General features: G+C 42.2%; 1 protein-coding gene across 1 annotated transcript; it reads left to right on the top strand.

Annotated features, from left to right (window-relative positions):
• Positions 1-9,784: 9,784 nt before the first annotated feature.
• si:dkey-174i8.1 (arylsulfatase I) lies at positions 9,785-12,376 on the top strand. Its single transcript, XM_068718535.1, has 3 exons — positions 9,785-10,089; positions 10,869-11,201; positions 11,290-12,376. Exons 1-3 carry the CDS (start codon positions 9,785-9,787, stop codon positions 12,374-12,376), a joined length of 1,725 nt encoding a protein of 574 aa, XP_068574636.1.
• Positions 12,377-13,388: the final 1,012 nt, after the last annotated feature.

Below are 13,388 nucleotides of genomic sequence, written 5' to 3'. Positions count from 1 at the left end.
CTGCAGACCAGGGGAGAGTTAACATTCAGGACGTCCAAATGGCACTGTTTCATGTCTGGCTTTGCAGCATTGAGGTCATCGGTAACATTTAGTAGGGTCACAGTCAGACTCTTTAATATCAGGGCTGAGACATGCCACGATAGAGCAGTCCACTCTTGATGAGATACATTCAGATACTCTTTGATTTACACCAACGGGTGCTGGTGAAAATAAATGAATTAGACAATAAATGGATCCGCTTTGGTGCTGCTTAGTGTTTAATTGTGGAGGCTGCTGTGTATCCTGCTCCTCTGGATCTGGAGACATTCAAGGCTGTCGTCATAGAGCTTTTAGGATAAATACTTACGCAAGCTTTGGATGAACAGCCTGCATAGCGACACTGAAATATGTCATAATTCCACAGTGTTGACTGAATGACAAATACTTTGAAACACAGAAGGGACACATGCTTGCTTGTATCAACCTGATACAGAATGTAGGACGCTGACAGAAGTGGCACAAGAAAAACAAACATCTTTAAAAAATAAATAATTGAGAAATGGTTTCGTACAGTGTAGACTTGGTTGATATAGTATGAGACATGGTGATATCTCTCATTATAGGCAGATACGGATTTATTTCACTGCACATTCACATTATGCCCAACAATTTGACACCCAGCCAAACTCTTAGATGTGGCAGCAAATGTGGAGAGTCTGCACAAAAAAACATTGAATGTTTAACCTATAAACTAAGAGTCTACAGCACAGTGGTGCTTTGTGATGAATGCAAACACCAGCATGCTAGCATGCTCTCAGTGGCAATGCTAACATGATACTGATGTTAAGCGGCCATTCCTCTGTTCGCAAGTTCCGATGTTCCGTGAAAACTAGCCTGATATGAAATGTTTTTAAATCTATTATGCAAAACTATCATAGAGATAATTTACATTATATCAGAAAATCTGAATATAGCAAGACAGAAGGCCCTGAAGAAATTAGTCCATGACAAAATAAAAACAAAATGTACTTAACCCAAATAATATATATATTTTAATAGTATGGCATGCTGCAATAAAACATTCTGATTTTCTGGATCAAATCAAAGCCAAACAAGAGTTTGAGCCAAATGTATGTACATTTCTCAACTTAAACGTAAAACTCACTCTAATCTTGAATTAATTCAAGTTTAAAAATAGATCGAAATACTGATCTGACAAACAAATACAAACACCTCTGCACAGTCTCAGTTGACATGAACCTGCTCTAACTATTTTGTATCTTCCTTTGGGGCATTGATAGGCCTTTAGACCTGTTGATAGAGTCTAGATCGTCCCTGTGCTGCAAAGGCAAAGCTGCCATTATCAATGCTGCAGGAGGTTACCAATGATAGCTGCTCCCTTTGGCAGCCTTGCTCTGCAGCTGTCTCCAGACCTCAGGATAGAAACTAAGATCAGTCCTGGGTCAGACGCTCCGAGAAAATATCACTCTCTCTTCCCGGAGATGGTATCAGATCTAACGGAGCGCCACAGTTAAAGCAAGCGTTCAACCACACTGATACAACTGATCCACTTTATATCAGATCTGTATTTACACAGGGAAAGTATTAGACAGATCTCTGTCCAAGCATGTAGTTGTAGTTGTGCCAACCACTCCCCCTAGTGGTTCAAAGTTATAGTTGTTGGCCTCCTGGAGCTTTTACCTTTCTATGTACTTCTCAATAATTCCACTATTTTATTTAGTGTTATGTTGTGTCCCTTTTGCTGGTGAGAATATAACAATATTAGATTTTACCAATTTTTTAACGAGCCTCTTGTGGTTTGTGTTGGATTGTTCACTTTACAGGTTTTATGATAGATGACACACAGTTTTCAGGGTGCACCATAGCCTGCATGTTACTACATGTACAGCTCACGTCTGCCTAAAATACTTTAGGACAAGTAAAAACAGTCTTAGCTATATTGTTTTAGCTATATTGAGATGTTAGGTAACGTTTCCTCAAGTCAGTTTCTGAGACAAATACCATCGTTTTCAAACTCTCACATCCCTCTAGGTCCAGAACCAAAACCCTAAAGCTGTCTCAGTATAGCTAGTAGACACTTGAAGTAACTTTGTGAGCAATCAGATCATTTCCAAAAAAACACTTCATACAAACGCTGCCAGCAGAGTTGTGAGAAATCTGAGAACAGAAATGTGTGATACTCACACATAACAGACTTGTACAGCTAAACCAACACAATGTGCCGTTTTTTTTTTTGTCAGTGACCGTTTCCCTGTCAAACTAAACAAAGACATGCATTGCAGAGAGCTGTGGCTTCTGCCCCCAACAAGTCAGGGAGAGGTCTGCTGAGTTGGCTGTCTCTCAAGAAAATGAAAAAGGTCAAAATCCATATGCAGCAGCAGGGCTAAACGGTTTTACTTTCCGCTGCGGTTCCATGTGTTTTTTCACTTCATATGGTTTCTATTGTGCCGTAGCCTCAAAACAAATTAAAGCGGTGCGTTAAGAGTGCAGCAAAGACTCGCCGGGTGTGGCTTCAGCTCAGGAAACGGAGGAAACTTTTGTTTTTTCCTGTGGACATGGAAGAACTGCTAAGTGAGGCGACAGCTTCATCCTTCTCATGTTCCTCTTGTTAATTAGTTTGCCTCGGCCTATCTCTATTCTAAAGGTTTTCTCTTTCAGTGTTTCATGGTTTGTCTTATTTTCTCCTCCTTTTCAACCATTTTTACTGTGAAGAGCTTCAGACATGTTCTCTGTTTTCGCTCTCATTTTTCTATTTAATGACTTCTCCGTCGGCCACCCTGCTCTCCCGAGATGACTTTGATGGACAGATTTGTTGAGTAGCAGGCACAGACCCAGTGCCCTTTAACCGAGGCATCTGTGCCAGCATGGCAGACGCTGCCAACCAGCCACTGCCAGCCCTGCCCCCTAGCTCGGTGAGGTGAAAATGAGACTGCCATACTAATAAACATGATGTGCACTGAGCTTTCACAAAAGGGGGTGCACAAAGACAACAGTATATGTTTTAAAAAAGGTAGACACAGAGAGTTAGGATGTTGAGTATCATAAGAATTTGTGTAAAATATTAGCAACTACTAACATTTTAAACTTAAACTTCTTTTCCCTGCAGGAAATTCATGGAATATAACCTGTAACAATGCATTTGTAGAAGATGTTAATTTCCATAGTGTAGCTTTGGAGAACATATTGTGCTCTACGTCACGTCACACTGTACACATTTTATATGACCCTTGAGAGTCTCATATTTTTAAAATGTCATGTTAAAAAGGTCGATTTTCCCTTTGAAGGAGGAATAATTCTGACATTTGCCAATATATTCTTAAACTCTAGCATTTTTTCTAAGGGCCATATGATTTCTTCTGGGAAGTAATTATGGTATTTAAGCTGACATTTCTTCAGATTCCATCCATGTGTATGAATATTGCCTCATGATAGAGTTGATTGTGCCGTCCGGTTAACTTCCTTTCTTTCTGTGAAAACCGTATATTTATTGCTATTTTTTAAAGGAGCAATACACAATATCTAGAGCATCACTATAGCAGCAAACAGCTCTTATCCATGTAAAGATATAGTGGAGTAATGTCTACCTGAGCAGAGACTGCTCATAGTTTGTATTGTTATATATGTATACAAAAACATGTTTAAATAAGTTTGTCAGGCTTTAAGTTGTTTTGGTGTGTCGTAAGCCATGCCTTAACTTTTGATTCTTCCTAACACTGCCACGCCATCACAAGAATGTGTTTTATGTTTTAAGATGTGTGTGTTAGCGACAAAACGTACTGCTCTAATTGAAACCGCTTGAATTTTCCTCCACACTGACCGAGCCTCCGCCTTTCCCCCCCTCGTGCTGAACTCCTGACCCCGGTTTGTGACAGACTGTGCTGCATGAGAGATGTGTCCTGTGCCATCTGCTTCACGATACAGGTGACCCCTCAGAACCTCTGTATGCTGTCAATAGTGAGTCACACACACACACCCGCAAACTCACATAAAACAATAGTGTAAAAGATATAATCTATTAATGTTTTGTTCTGTTGGAAGAATGGATTTCAGATGGTATCATGTTGAAACTAACCTTTGCATGAATACACAGTCATCCTTTATCAGCATATGTATATAAATGTATCAGTACTTATACTTAACTATTACACCCATAATCACTGTAACAAAGGCCCTTATGGGTATTTAAGATTTAGTAAATAAATATTCACTGATGATGGAAAATGTGTTGTTTCCCAAAGTGTTTTCTGGAGTACATTGTGTTAATTTGGGCGCCCTGGTTTCCTGCTACAGAACTGTTCAGTGGCCTTCAGATCAGACTCTGGTTGTGCAGCTTCCGGGTGTTAATGGGTGAGATGTTGCCTCATTATACTTCAAGGAGCTTGCAATGTCTAGCATGAAGACTCCATCTCGTTTTAATACTGACTACTGTGCTTGTGAAGGACCGTTAAAGAAAAGAATATTTTAGGTCATTTGGCAGGTTCTCCTTCAAAGTTGAGCCTTCTTTAAGCTGTGAATAGTTTGAATTAATACATGCACCTACTTGCAAACTTGAACACACATCTGGTCACACCCATTGTACCAGTCACTCTTATGAAATGCAGATTTCCACTGCAACCTTCTGAATTTACAAGATGTTGCTTCCTCTCTGGGGGACAATACAGATAAGTACAATCAGATTACTTTATTATTCTCCCATTATCGTCTTTTCTATCAATCTGCATGCATTATTTGTTAAATCCTCAGGGGGGCACTCTCCACTGACTGTACCACCACAGCACACAAACACACACACACACACACACACACACACACACACATACTGTACACACATTGAGCTTGTGTAATCTATTTCATTTTTGATGAGTCAAAGCCAGCACTCACTCTCCCCGTGGGAAATGTCTGATAGGATGGAGCAGCCCGGCCAAGGAGGTATACTGTAAAGAGGAGGAGGAGGGAAAGTTTACCCAAAGTTTGTGGATTTGACACAAGGCCACCAGCACCCTCTGTGTGGGTGGGTCGTTTCATGAGATGACACTGAGTGGTCCCCCACCCCCTCTGCTTCGTCTTGTCAATCCACCAGTGAGAACGGTGAGGAGAATAGGGAGTGGATAGAGTTTCTGCCGGCTGGAAGATGATCCTCGAGTATTTCAGGAGCAGCAGACCCAGGGTCTCTGTCAGTGTCACCTTCAGGGACGGTGGGGAGGGACGATGTCTGTGTGATGTGTCAGAGCCCACGTCTGTCTGCACAGAGAGGCAGATGTAACTCTGGACCATCTAGCCTTAGATCACACTGTCTGTATGAGCGATGTCAGTAAGTAAACGTTGATGTTGATGCTCTCTTGTCCCTTAAAAATGAAAAAGAAAATGGTAAATGTCTTTAGTCTTTAATCTTTAGTTGCTGGAAAAAAAGATAAAAGAATAATTCCTGACAATGACTGATGCATTTGAGCTGAAGACAACTCTGACTACAAACAGACACAAAATCAAGAATTTTATCATTTCAGAGATTTTCCAATGTAGATGTCTGGCATTTCTCCTGTGAGATAGCTGTATTTCTGTTCGGATCCATGTCATTTCAGTTTTGTATAGTCAGAGATGTCCTGAAGTCAAATATCTAAATCAATGTCAGGAATTATGGAGCAATGTGCTTTTAAAGCACCTTATATTCAGAAAAGTAGCTATTTCCCAGTAGAAATGTGAGACGTTTACTATGAAAAATCTCATAATTGATACAGTCAAAATATTTGCTTTTGTGTCTATGTAGTCAGAGAATTATTTTTTTTTCCAGCAACACTAAAATCAAAGAGCTGATGCACAGTGTCTTATAAACAGGCTACAGCAGCAGCATGTGTGTTGATGGAGGAAGATGTTTAATCATAGGTCATGTTGCCAAATTGATTAAATTAATTAGGTCAACGTTTTAGGGTTATTTAAGCTATTTCATTGGGAAATGGTGACATCTATAATGCAGTGTATTTGTTCAGTGTAAAAGCTGGCAATAAAATTGCTGATTGTGTAAAATGGAAGATAATTTAATCAACGGTTGGTTGGTCTCGGGGGAGGGGCTTAACATTTATAAGCCTCTGGCCACTAAGGTGTTGCGAGGCAGTATGCTGGTGATGGTGATTCTGGTAAGTCTTTCAGGTTCAATATACCCAACAATATATTACATATATAGTACAGTTGTATAGGCCTAGTACATCCGTAAAGCTCTAGAGTCATGGTCCGTTTTCTACTATTATAGTATACTGTTTAATGGTACTTTGGACCTACAGTGTTGGTCAAACTGCAATGGTATGGCAACTTTCAGGTTCATCATGTTACACAGTCGTAGTAAAACTTATCTGAATTAAATTTTTTATGAAAACATGTACCTGTTATTGTCAGGTGTCAGCATGCATAGTTGCAGCTTGCATCGTTTAGGAAGATTTGGGAACGTTATCCCTGTGTTTTGAGTTAGGCAGGAATCCATAAGTTCTAATTAAATCATTTTCCATAAGCCAGGACAGACACCCATCTACTGTACCATAAATACATGTATGCATATGATGAACTGTTGTAAATACTAAAACAAATCTCAGACAGGGACATTTTAATACAAAAATAGGACTCTTTATGTTGTATATTGGATGATAGACTTGAAAATGAAAGTAATTTTCAGATGCAGTTTGTCACACACACACAGACAACCCCCCCCCCCCCCCCCCCCCCCCCCCAACACACACACACACACACACAGACAGACCCCCCCCCCCACACTTTAGCTCCAGCTCAACAGAGTGGCTCCAGATCGAGTGAGTCACTTATTCGTTGTCATGAATAAATCACACCCACTGCTACTTTCTTCTACTCTGCACCACTGCCTTTTCAAACACACACACACACACCAATACACCCACGCACACGCATACATGTCCACACACATACACCCTGTGCAAACACACACTGGGCTATAGGTTGTATGTTTTGGCCTACAAAGTCACTCCGACCAATTTCCCCTTTGTTGCACAGTAGAAAGTGCATTTGTTGGTAACACAGTGTACAGCATGCACTGAACATGTTGCATTACTTTACTTTAATGTTTGTTTTTGACATATTTCTAGCTTTCATCATTAGTGGCCTTTTTTAAAGTGCACCTCGCCTATATCACTTTTTTCTTTGTGACCTCTCCGAAAGAGTCAGAAAGTTGTGGAAAGAACACAATCCCCTTCTCTCTCTACTCCTCAAGAAGACATTTGTCACTTTCCATTTTTACAGCCTCCCCCCCCCCCCCCCCCCCCCCTCCTCCCCATCATAGCGGTAAAACGGAGTTCATGTCACCCTGCATTTCCCTGAGGCAAACTGACGGCTACACCCAGAGACCCAGACGTACATACACAGCAAGACAAAGTGACTGCTCCTTTTATGCCACTTTGTTTATGCTGTACTCTCTCATCTTAGACAGTGAGGCTTTCTTTTCCTCGTGTGCACATTATTGCGTTCTGTCTTACTGTAATTCCTCTTTTTTCTCTTCTTTACCGCATCCCACTTGTCATTTTTAAGACTTAATTTCTCTTTTTTATGTTGTATATTCCTTTTCATATGTTCCCATTCCCCACCAATTATTTCATGTAATCCACTTCAATGTATCACCCTCCCTCGCACACTTTGTCAGCCTCATTCTTGCCTCATCGTCATCTTTCGCTCTCCTGCCATTTAGATCTCAATCCCTCCAGCATACGCCTCACTCTCACAGTGGGCAAAAAGCCTGTGAAATGTCCAACAGGGTGAGGCAACACGAGTTTGCTTCTACAACATAGGAAATGTATCAGAGGCATTGATTTCCTCTCAGCATTATGGGAAGGAGATGGCAGTGAGGTGAAAGCTAAGAGCCATTCGGTCGATACACATTCTCATCACAACACCGGATGCTCCTTCGTAGTCGGACTATTGCGTTTTATTGCCTCAGCACAGGCAGTAATTGTCATCGGGTGACTCTATTAATTGAGCAGCATCAGGCAACAAAAGACAGATGACAGGGGTTATTTGATTTCCATTAGGGATTTACTGTATAGTTAGGAATATGCACTACGGGAAGTCACAGTTGAAATATTAGCTGTAGCAGTCGAAATAGCACTTTAATAGGAGTATCAGTCAGAAGTGAATGGCAGTATTAGTGACAGCAATTATGGTAGTTCCAAAATAATCATATTTTCAGTGGTTTAGCTGTTTTATTTGATTTAGAGAGTTCCTCTGCCACCCCAGTATGGAAGTACTTATTAATATAATTACTTTTTTATCAAAGAAGTCATAGTGTCATAGTCCCCATGAGGAAGGAAAGTTCTGTGGATTATCCATAGCAGTGGATCCCAAATGGGTGTCGCCATCTTGGCTTTTTGCAACCAATGACCATATTTGAACTGTGTAGTAGTGCTGTAGAGACCCCGTAGCACTAAAGACTTCAAGAGGTAGCCTCTAAAGCATACCTCGCTTTATGGTCTATTTGACTCTAAATGGACCATAATTGATTAAATGAACATCATGCTGTATTGAAGAAGACTTGAGACTATTGATTGAGACCATAAACTCATGTTTACAATGTTTACTGAGGTAATAAATCAAGTGAGAAGTAGAGTCATTTTCTCATAGACTTCCATACAATCTGACTTCTTTTTGCAACCAGAGGAGTCGCCCCCTGCTAGCTATTAGAGATAATGCAAGTTTTAGACACTTCCACATTTGCTTCACTTTTCAGAACCGGAGGTTGCCGCCTGGGTTCAACAGGCAGAGGAGGGTGAACCAGCTGCTGCAAGGCCAGGAAGCTCAAGAGACTGGAGATGTTCCTGAAGTTGCTATGACCCTATATGAGGCCTACAGAGGAATAACGCTGTTAAGAGTGGGACCTGTTGCTACCCAAGATTTCAGAATGAGACTTCTTCTTGGACTGGATCAAGTGGAAGGTAAGGAAACATGTTTTATTTATTTGTAGGTTCCTTTCCATGATGTTGTCAGACATGTATATATATATATATATATATATATATATATATAACAATCAGAGCCTGTTAGTGGCAAAAACAAGCACTTTCACTGAAAGTAATGTTACATTGACGCTGCGCAATTGCCCTTGCAGCTTGTTGGCCACATTCTCAAAACTCTTTAGCTTTAGCATTATTTGTGTTACATTATTAGCTATATGTTGACCATTTTGAGCTCATGTTGACTTTGTACAAGTAATCTCTTTCCTTTTTTTAATCAATGATTTGCAGGAGAATGAATTTGGTTTTATCCAAGAAAACAATGTCTGGCTATACTGTATATATACCTGTCTGGTGATATGTATATGCATGTGTGAATTTCAGTTGCCCAGGTCCTTCCCATCCATCTTATGAGGCGCCTGAAAATATTGAGGAATGTAGCAAGGTACTGCAAAAGGTGAAGCCTCCCTCTCTCACTCACACACACACACACACACACACACACACACACACACACACACACACACACACACACACACACACACACACACACACACAAACCTCTACCAACTTCTCTGAGAGACAGCAGTTTTTCTCCAGCCACCACAGCAGCTGGCACCAGCTCAACCCCAGCTCACAAAACCAAGAATAACCCCCAGAAAAATACGACAACTCATACTCAATGGGTCGATAAGACTTTTGGACGAGCTCCTCGGACGCACGGATCTGCCCATTTGTCTGCAGAAGTGATCCAGCTTGAGATTTATTGGCTGCAGACTAAGCAGAAAAGATATTTCAGACAAAATCAGACAAGTAGATAGCTGGAGATGAGGGGAGGAATCTGCTCTGTGTATTCCCTGGTGATTGGGGTGACCTTGCTCAGTGGCATCCGCTGCCTGGGTGAACACAAGTCTTTGGACGGCAGCATTGTCATTGAGGAGGTGGAAAGACCCAGGCCCCCACACCTTGTCTTTATCATGGTGGACGACCAGGGTTACGGGGACATTGGCTACCATGGCTCAGATATCCACACTCCTATGTTGGACCAGCTGGCAGCAGAGGGGGTGAAACTTGAAAATTACTACGTTCAGCCTATCTGCTCACCCTCTCGAAGTCAACTCATGACAGGACGGTAAGTCATTTCCTTATCCATACATCATTATTACGATGGGAAAGGATTCAGTTACTGCATCTGTTCTCATATGATAGAATTATGCATGGACTTTATAGGCTTTTTGTCTTTCACTAACATCCCTAATGGGAAATTCAGTGATGGGGCCGCTTTCAGTACAAGAAAGGCCATAAAATAAAAGTACCACCAGTACCAAGACCAGCTATTAGATTGTGTATATTATCCAACCACTAGAACAAAAGACACCCATAATCTGATTTATGGATGGATATAAAAGAAACAAAAACATAATTCACGTTTTACTGGTTTTGAGACTTAAAGGGGCAATTTGTGTGATCATGATATTGGCTACAAAAGCAGAAATGATCTGTTTCATTGACTTTTCAGTGTGTAAACTGTTGGATGTCACACATCTTACATCATAGCAATATCAATTTGATACACTACAATTCATCTAATCTTTGCAATCCTCAATAGATGCACTGTAAAAAAAAAAAACATAGCTGGCAAAGCCCCTTGTATATCTAAGTCTGTTCTGCTGTTGGATCCTGAATTGTCATAATCTCTGGAGGAAGGGTGACCTAACACTGACATGTTCTGAGATTAACGTATTTTCTGGCAGAAATGTTGCAGGTAGGAGGTACGAACACCAAAAAAGCAAAAGAGTATCCAAGGATGTACCCTTTCTTAAACCATCAGTGAAATGTACCATTGTTGTGTTATTATGTTAAATATAAATATTATTATTATTACATCTTATCATGACACTATCTTGCCAGCTACCAAATTCACACTGGACTCCAGCATTCGATCATCCGATCACGCCAACCCCTCTGCCTGCCTCCAGACATCCCTACGCTGCCAGAGCGTCTGGTAGAAGCCGGATATGCCACATACATGGTGGGGAAATGGCACCTGGGCTTCTGCAGGCCAAGCTGCCTACCAACAGGACGTGGCTTTCAGAGTTTCCTGGGCACACTGACTGGCAGTGGAGACCACTTCTCCTATCGGAGCTGTGACGGAGCCGAAGCTTGTGGATTTGACCTGCATGACGGAGACAGGCCTGCCTGGGAGATGGCCGGCAACTACTCCACTCTGCTCTACATAGAGAGGTGATCATCAAACAGATTAAACAGATTCAAACATACAAACAAAAAAAATAACTTTCAAAAACTTCCAATGTTCCTTTTGTCCAACCAGAGTGAAGCAGATCCTGAGGAGCCACGACCCCCACAAACCACTCTTCCTCTATCTGTCCCTTCAGGCTCCCCATACACCTTTGCAGGTACCGGACCATTTTCTGCACCACTATGATTCCCAGGGCAATCGTCTCAGGCGCCACTACGCCGCCATGCTGAGCTGTCTGGATGACGGGGTTGGACAAGTGGTCCAGGAACTGAAGACTAGTGGGCTCTATCAGAACTCAGTACTGATCTACTCAACTGATAATGGTGGGCAGCCACTCTCTGGGGGGAGCAACTGGCCGCTGAGAGGTGGCAAAGGAACCTACTGGGAAGGAGGCATCCGGGCTGTGGGCTTTGTCCATAGTCCCCTCCTGAAGAAGAAGGGTAAAGTCAGCAGAGCACTGATCCACGTTTCTGACTGGTATCCCACATTACTGGGACTGGCCGGGGCCTTGCAGTCCCACCGTGGCCTAGACGGTCACGATATGTGGGGAACCATCAGCGAGGGACTTCCCTGTCCTCGCACTGAAATCCTTTTCAACATTGACCCAATCTCCAGGAAGCCTGGGGAGCCATATGACAAGGCGTTGGTACTCAATGGATTTGGGATCTGGGACACAGCCGTAAGGGCAGCGATTAGGGCTGGGGACTGGAAACTATTGACAGGAAATGTGGGTGATGGGGACTGGATACCACCCCAGGCTCTTCCCGTTGGTCCAGAACGGTGGCAGAAACTCGAGAAGCGGCGCAATGAGCTGGGGAAGTCAGTTTGGCTGTTTAATGTCACTTCTGACCCTTACGAGAGGTCAGACCTGGCGGAAACTCATCCAGAGGTAGTGAAACATCTTCTGACAAGACTGGCAGAGTACAACCAGACAGCTGTGATGCCAAGAAATCCACCAGATGATCCTATGGCTGATCCTGAGCTCCATGGAGGGGTGTGGAGCCCCTGGCTGGGCCTGGAGGGACAGGAGGGGGATAATGGAGAGAAGGACGGCAAGAAAGAAAGGATGGTGAAGATTAAGCACTGCAGAGTATGTAAATTAAAAGCCCTCTTCAAGAAGGTGGGGTCACGCCTGCAGAGGAACACCCTGTTCTTCTAAAAGCCTCATCTCAACATTAATAACACTAAAGGTATGGAAGTATGCTTCCAATGAGCTAGGTTGTACCAAGTGTCGTCAGAACAAAGGTTTTAATATCTGTTTCCAATGGCCATTCTCAAAACTGGGGCAAAGAGCCTGGGATGACTTGCATTGTATCGAAAAGTGACAGAAGTAGTTGATTGAAGGATAAATAAAGAATGCTGCATACTTGCAACCCGATCTCCCAGAAATACGTGGAATGACCACACGCTGTTAACAGTCGATTATGTGGTGGTGGCACTTAATGTGTTGAAATGAAGTGTCGACACCACAGAAACGATGCCACTGGAAAGTCAATTAGAATCATTTTGTTGTGGTGGACACACAAATTAAACACATCCACATGTAAACGCAATTGTCAGAGCTAGTGATGTAGTATAAACAGTGTGACAGACTGCTTATGGTGAAACAGGACTTTAAACCAGGAGACAAGTGTTAATGTCGCAAAGTTTTGATGAGTTATTGTGAAGCAACATTCGTGACGTTCCTTTCCTAAACCTTACTAAGTGGTTTTGTTGCCTAAACCTAATGTTAAATTGTTTCCATGGTGCCAACACATACTTTTTAACACATGCCACCACCACGTAATGCGCTGTTAAGAGGTTGTGGTAATCTCTCGTATTTCTCTGAGATCACATGGTCACCTCCAGACACCTGGTCATTCACTGCACAAAGTTAGTAGCCTTGTTATAGTGTCAATTTTTGGAAAATTAGCAGACAAAGCCAATTCTAACATCATAATTTTGCGAGGGCAGGGGGGGAGGTTTCATACACAATCATGTTCGATCGTCTGAGAAGGACTTCATTTGAAGCACACTGACAACTTAACCAGGAGGAATGGAATGGAAAGAGAGATGGAGTCAAATACAAACATAGACCAGCAGACAAGCAGGCAGGTCAGATAGACACGACAGAGCCACAATCAAACATTGAAGGTCAGCAGATAAACAGGCAGCCAGATAGAAAAGCAGAC

Source organism: Cebidichthys violaceus, unplaced genomic scaffold (assembly GCF_023349555.1).
Source record: "Cebidichthys violaceus isolate CVI_PGR_0920_01 unplaced genomic scaffold, fCebVio1.0.p SCAF_10, whole genome shotgun sequence".
Lineage (NCBI taxonomy): Eukaryota > Metazoa > Chordata > Actinopteri > Perciformes > Stichaeidae > Cebidichthys > Cebidichthys violaceus.
The sequence above is the reverse complement of the archived record's forward strand: the minus strand, read 5'-3'. Positions and strand labels throughout refer to the sequence as shown.

Bases quoted from the DNA above. Each gene is read 5' to 3' on its own strand.
- si:dkey-174i8.1 (XM_068718535.1), top strand. From the start codon at position 9,785: ATGAGGGGAGGAATCTGCTCTGTGTATTCCCTGGTGATTGGGGTGACC. The intron at 10,090-10,868 runs GTAAGTCATTTC...CTATCTTGCCAG, and splicing joins AGTCAACTCATGACAGGACG to CTACCAAATTCACACTGGAC. The intron at 11,202-11,289 runs GTGATCATCAAA...TTGTCCAACCAG, and splicing joins ACTCTGCTCTACATAGAGAG to AGTGAAGCAGATCCTGAGGA.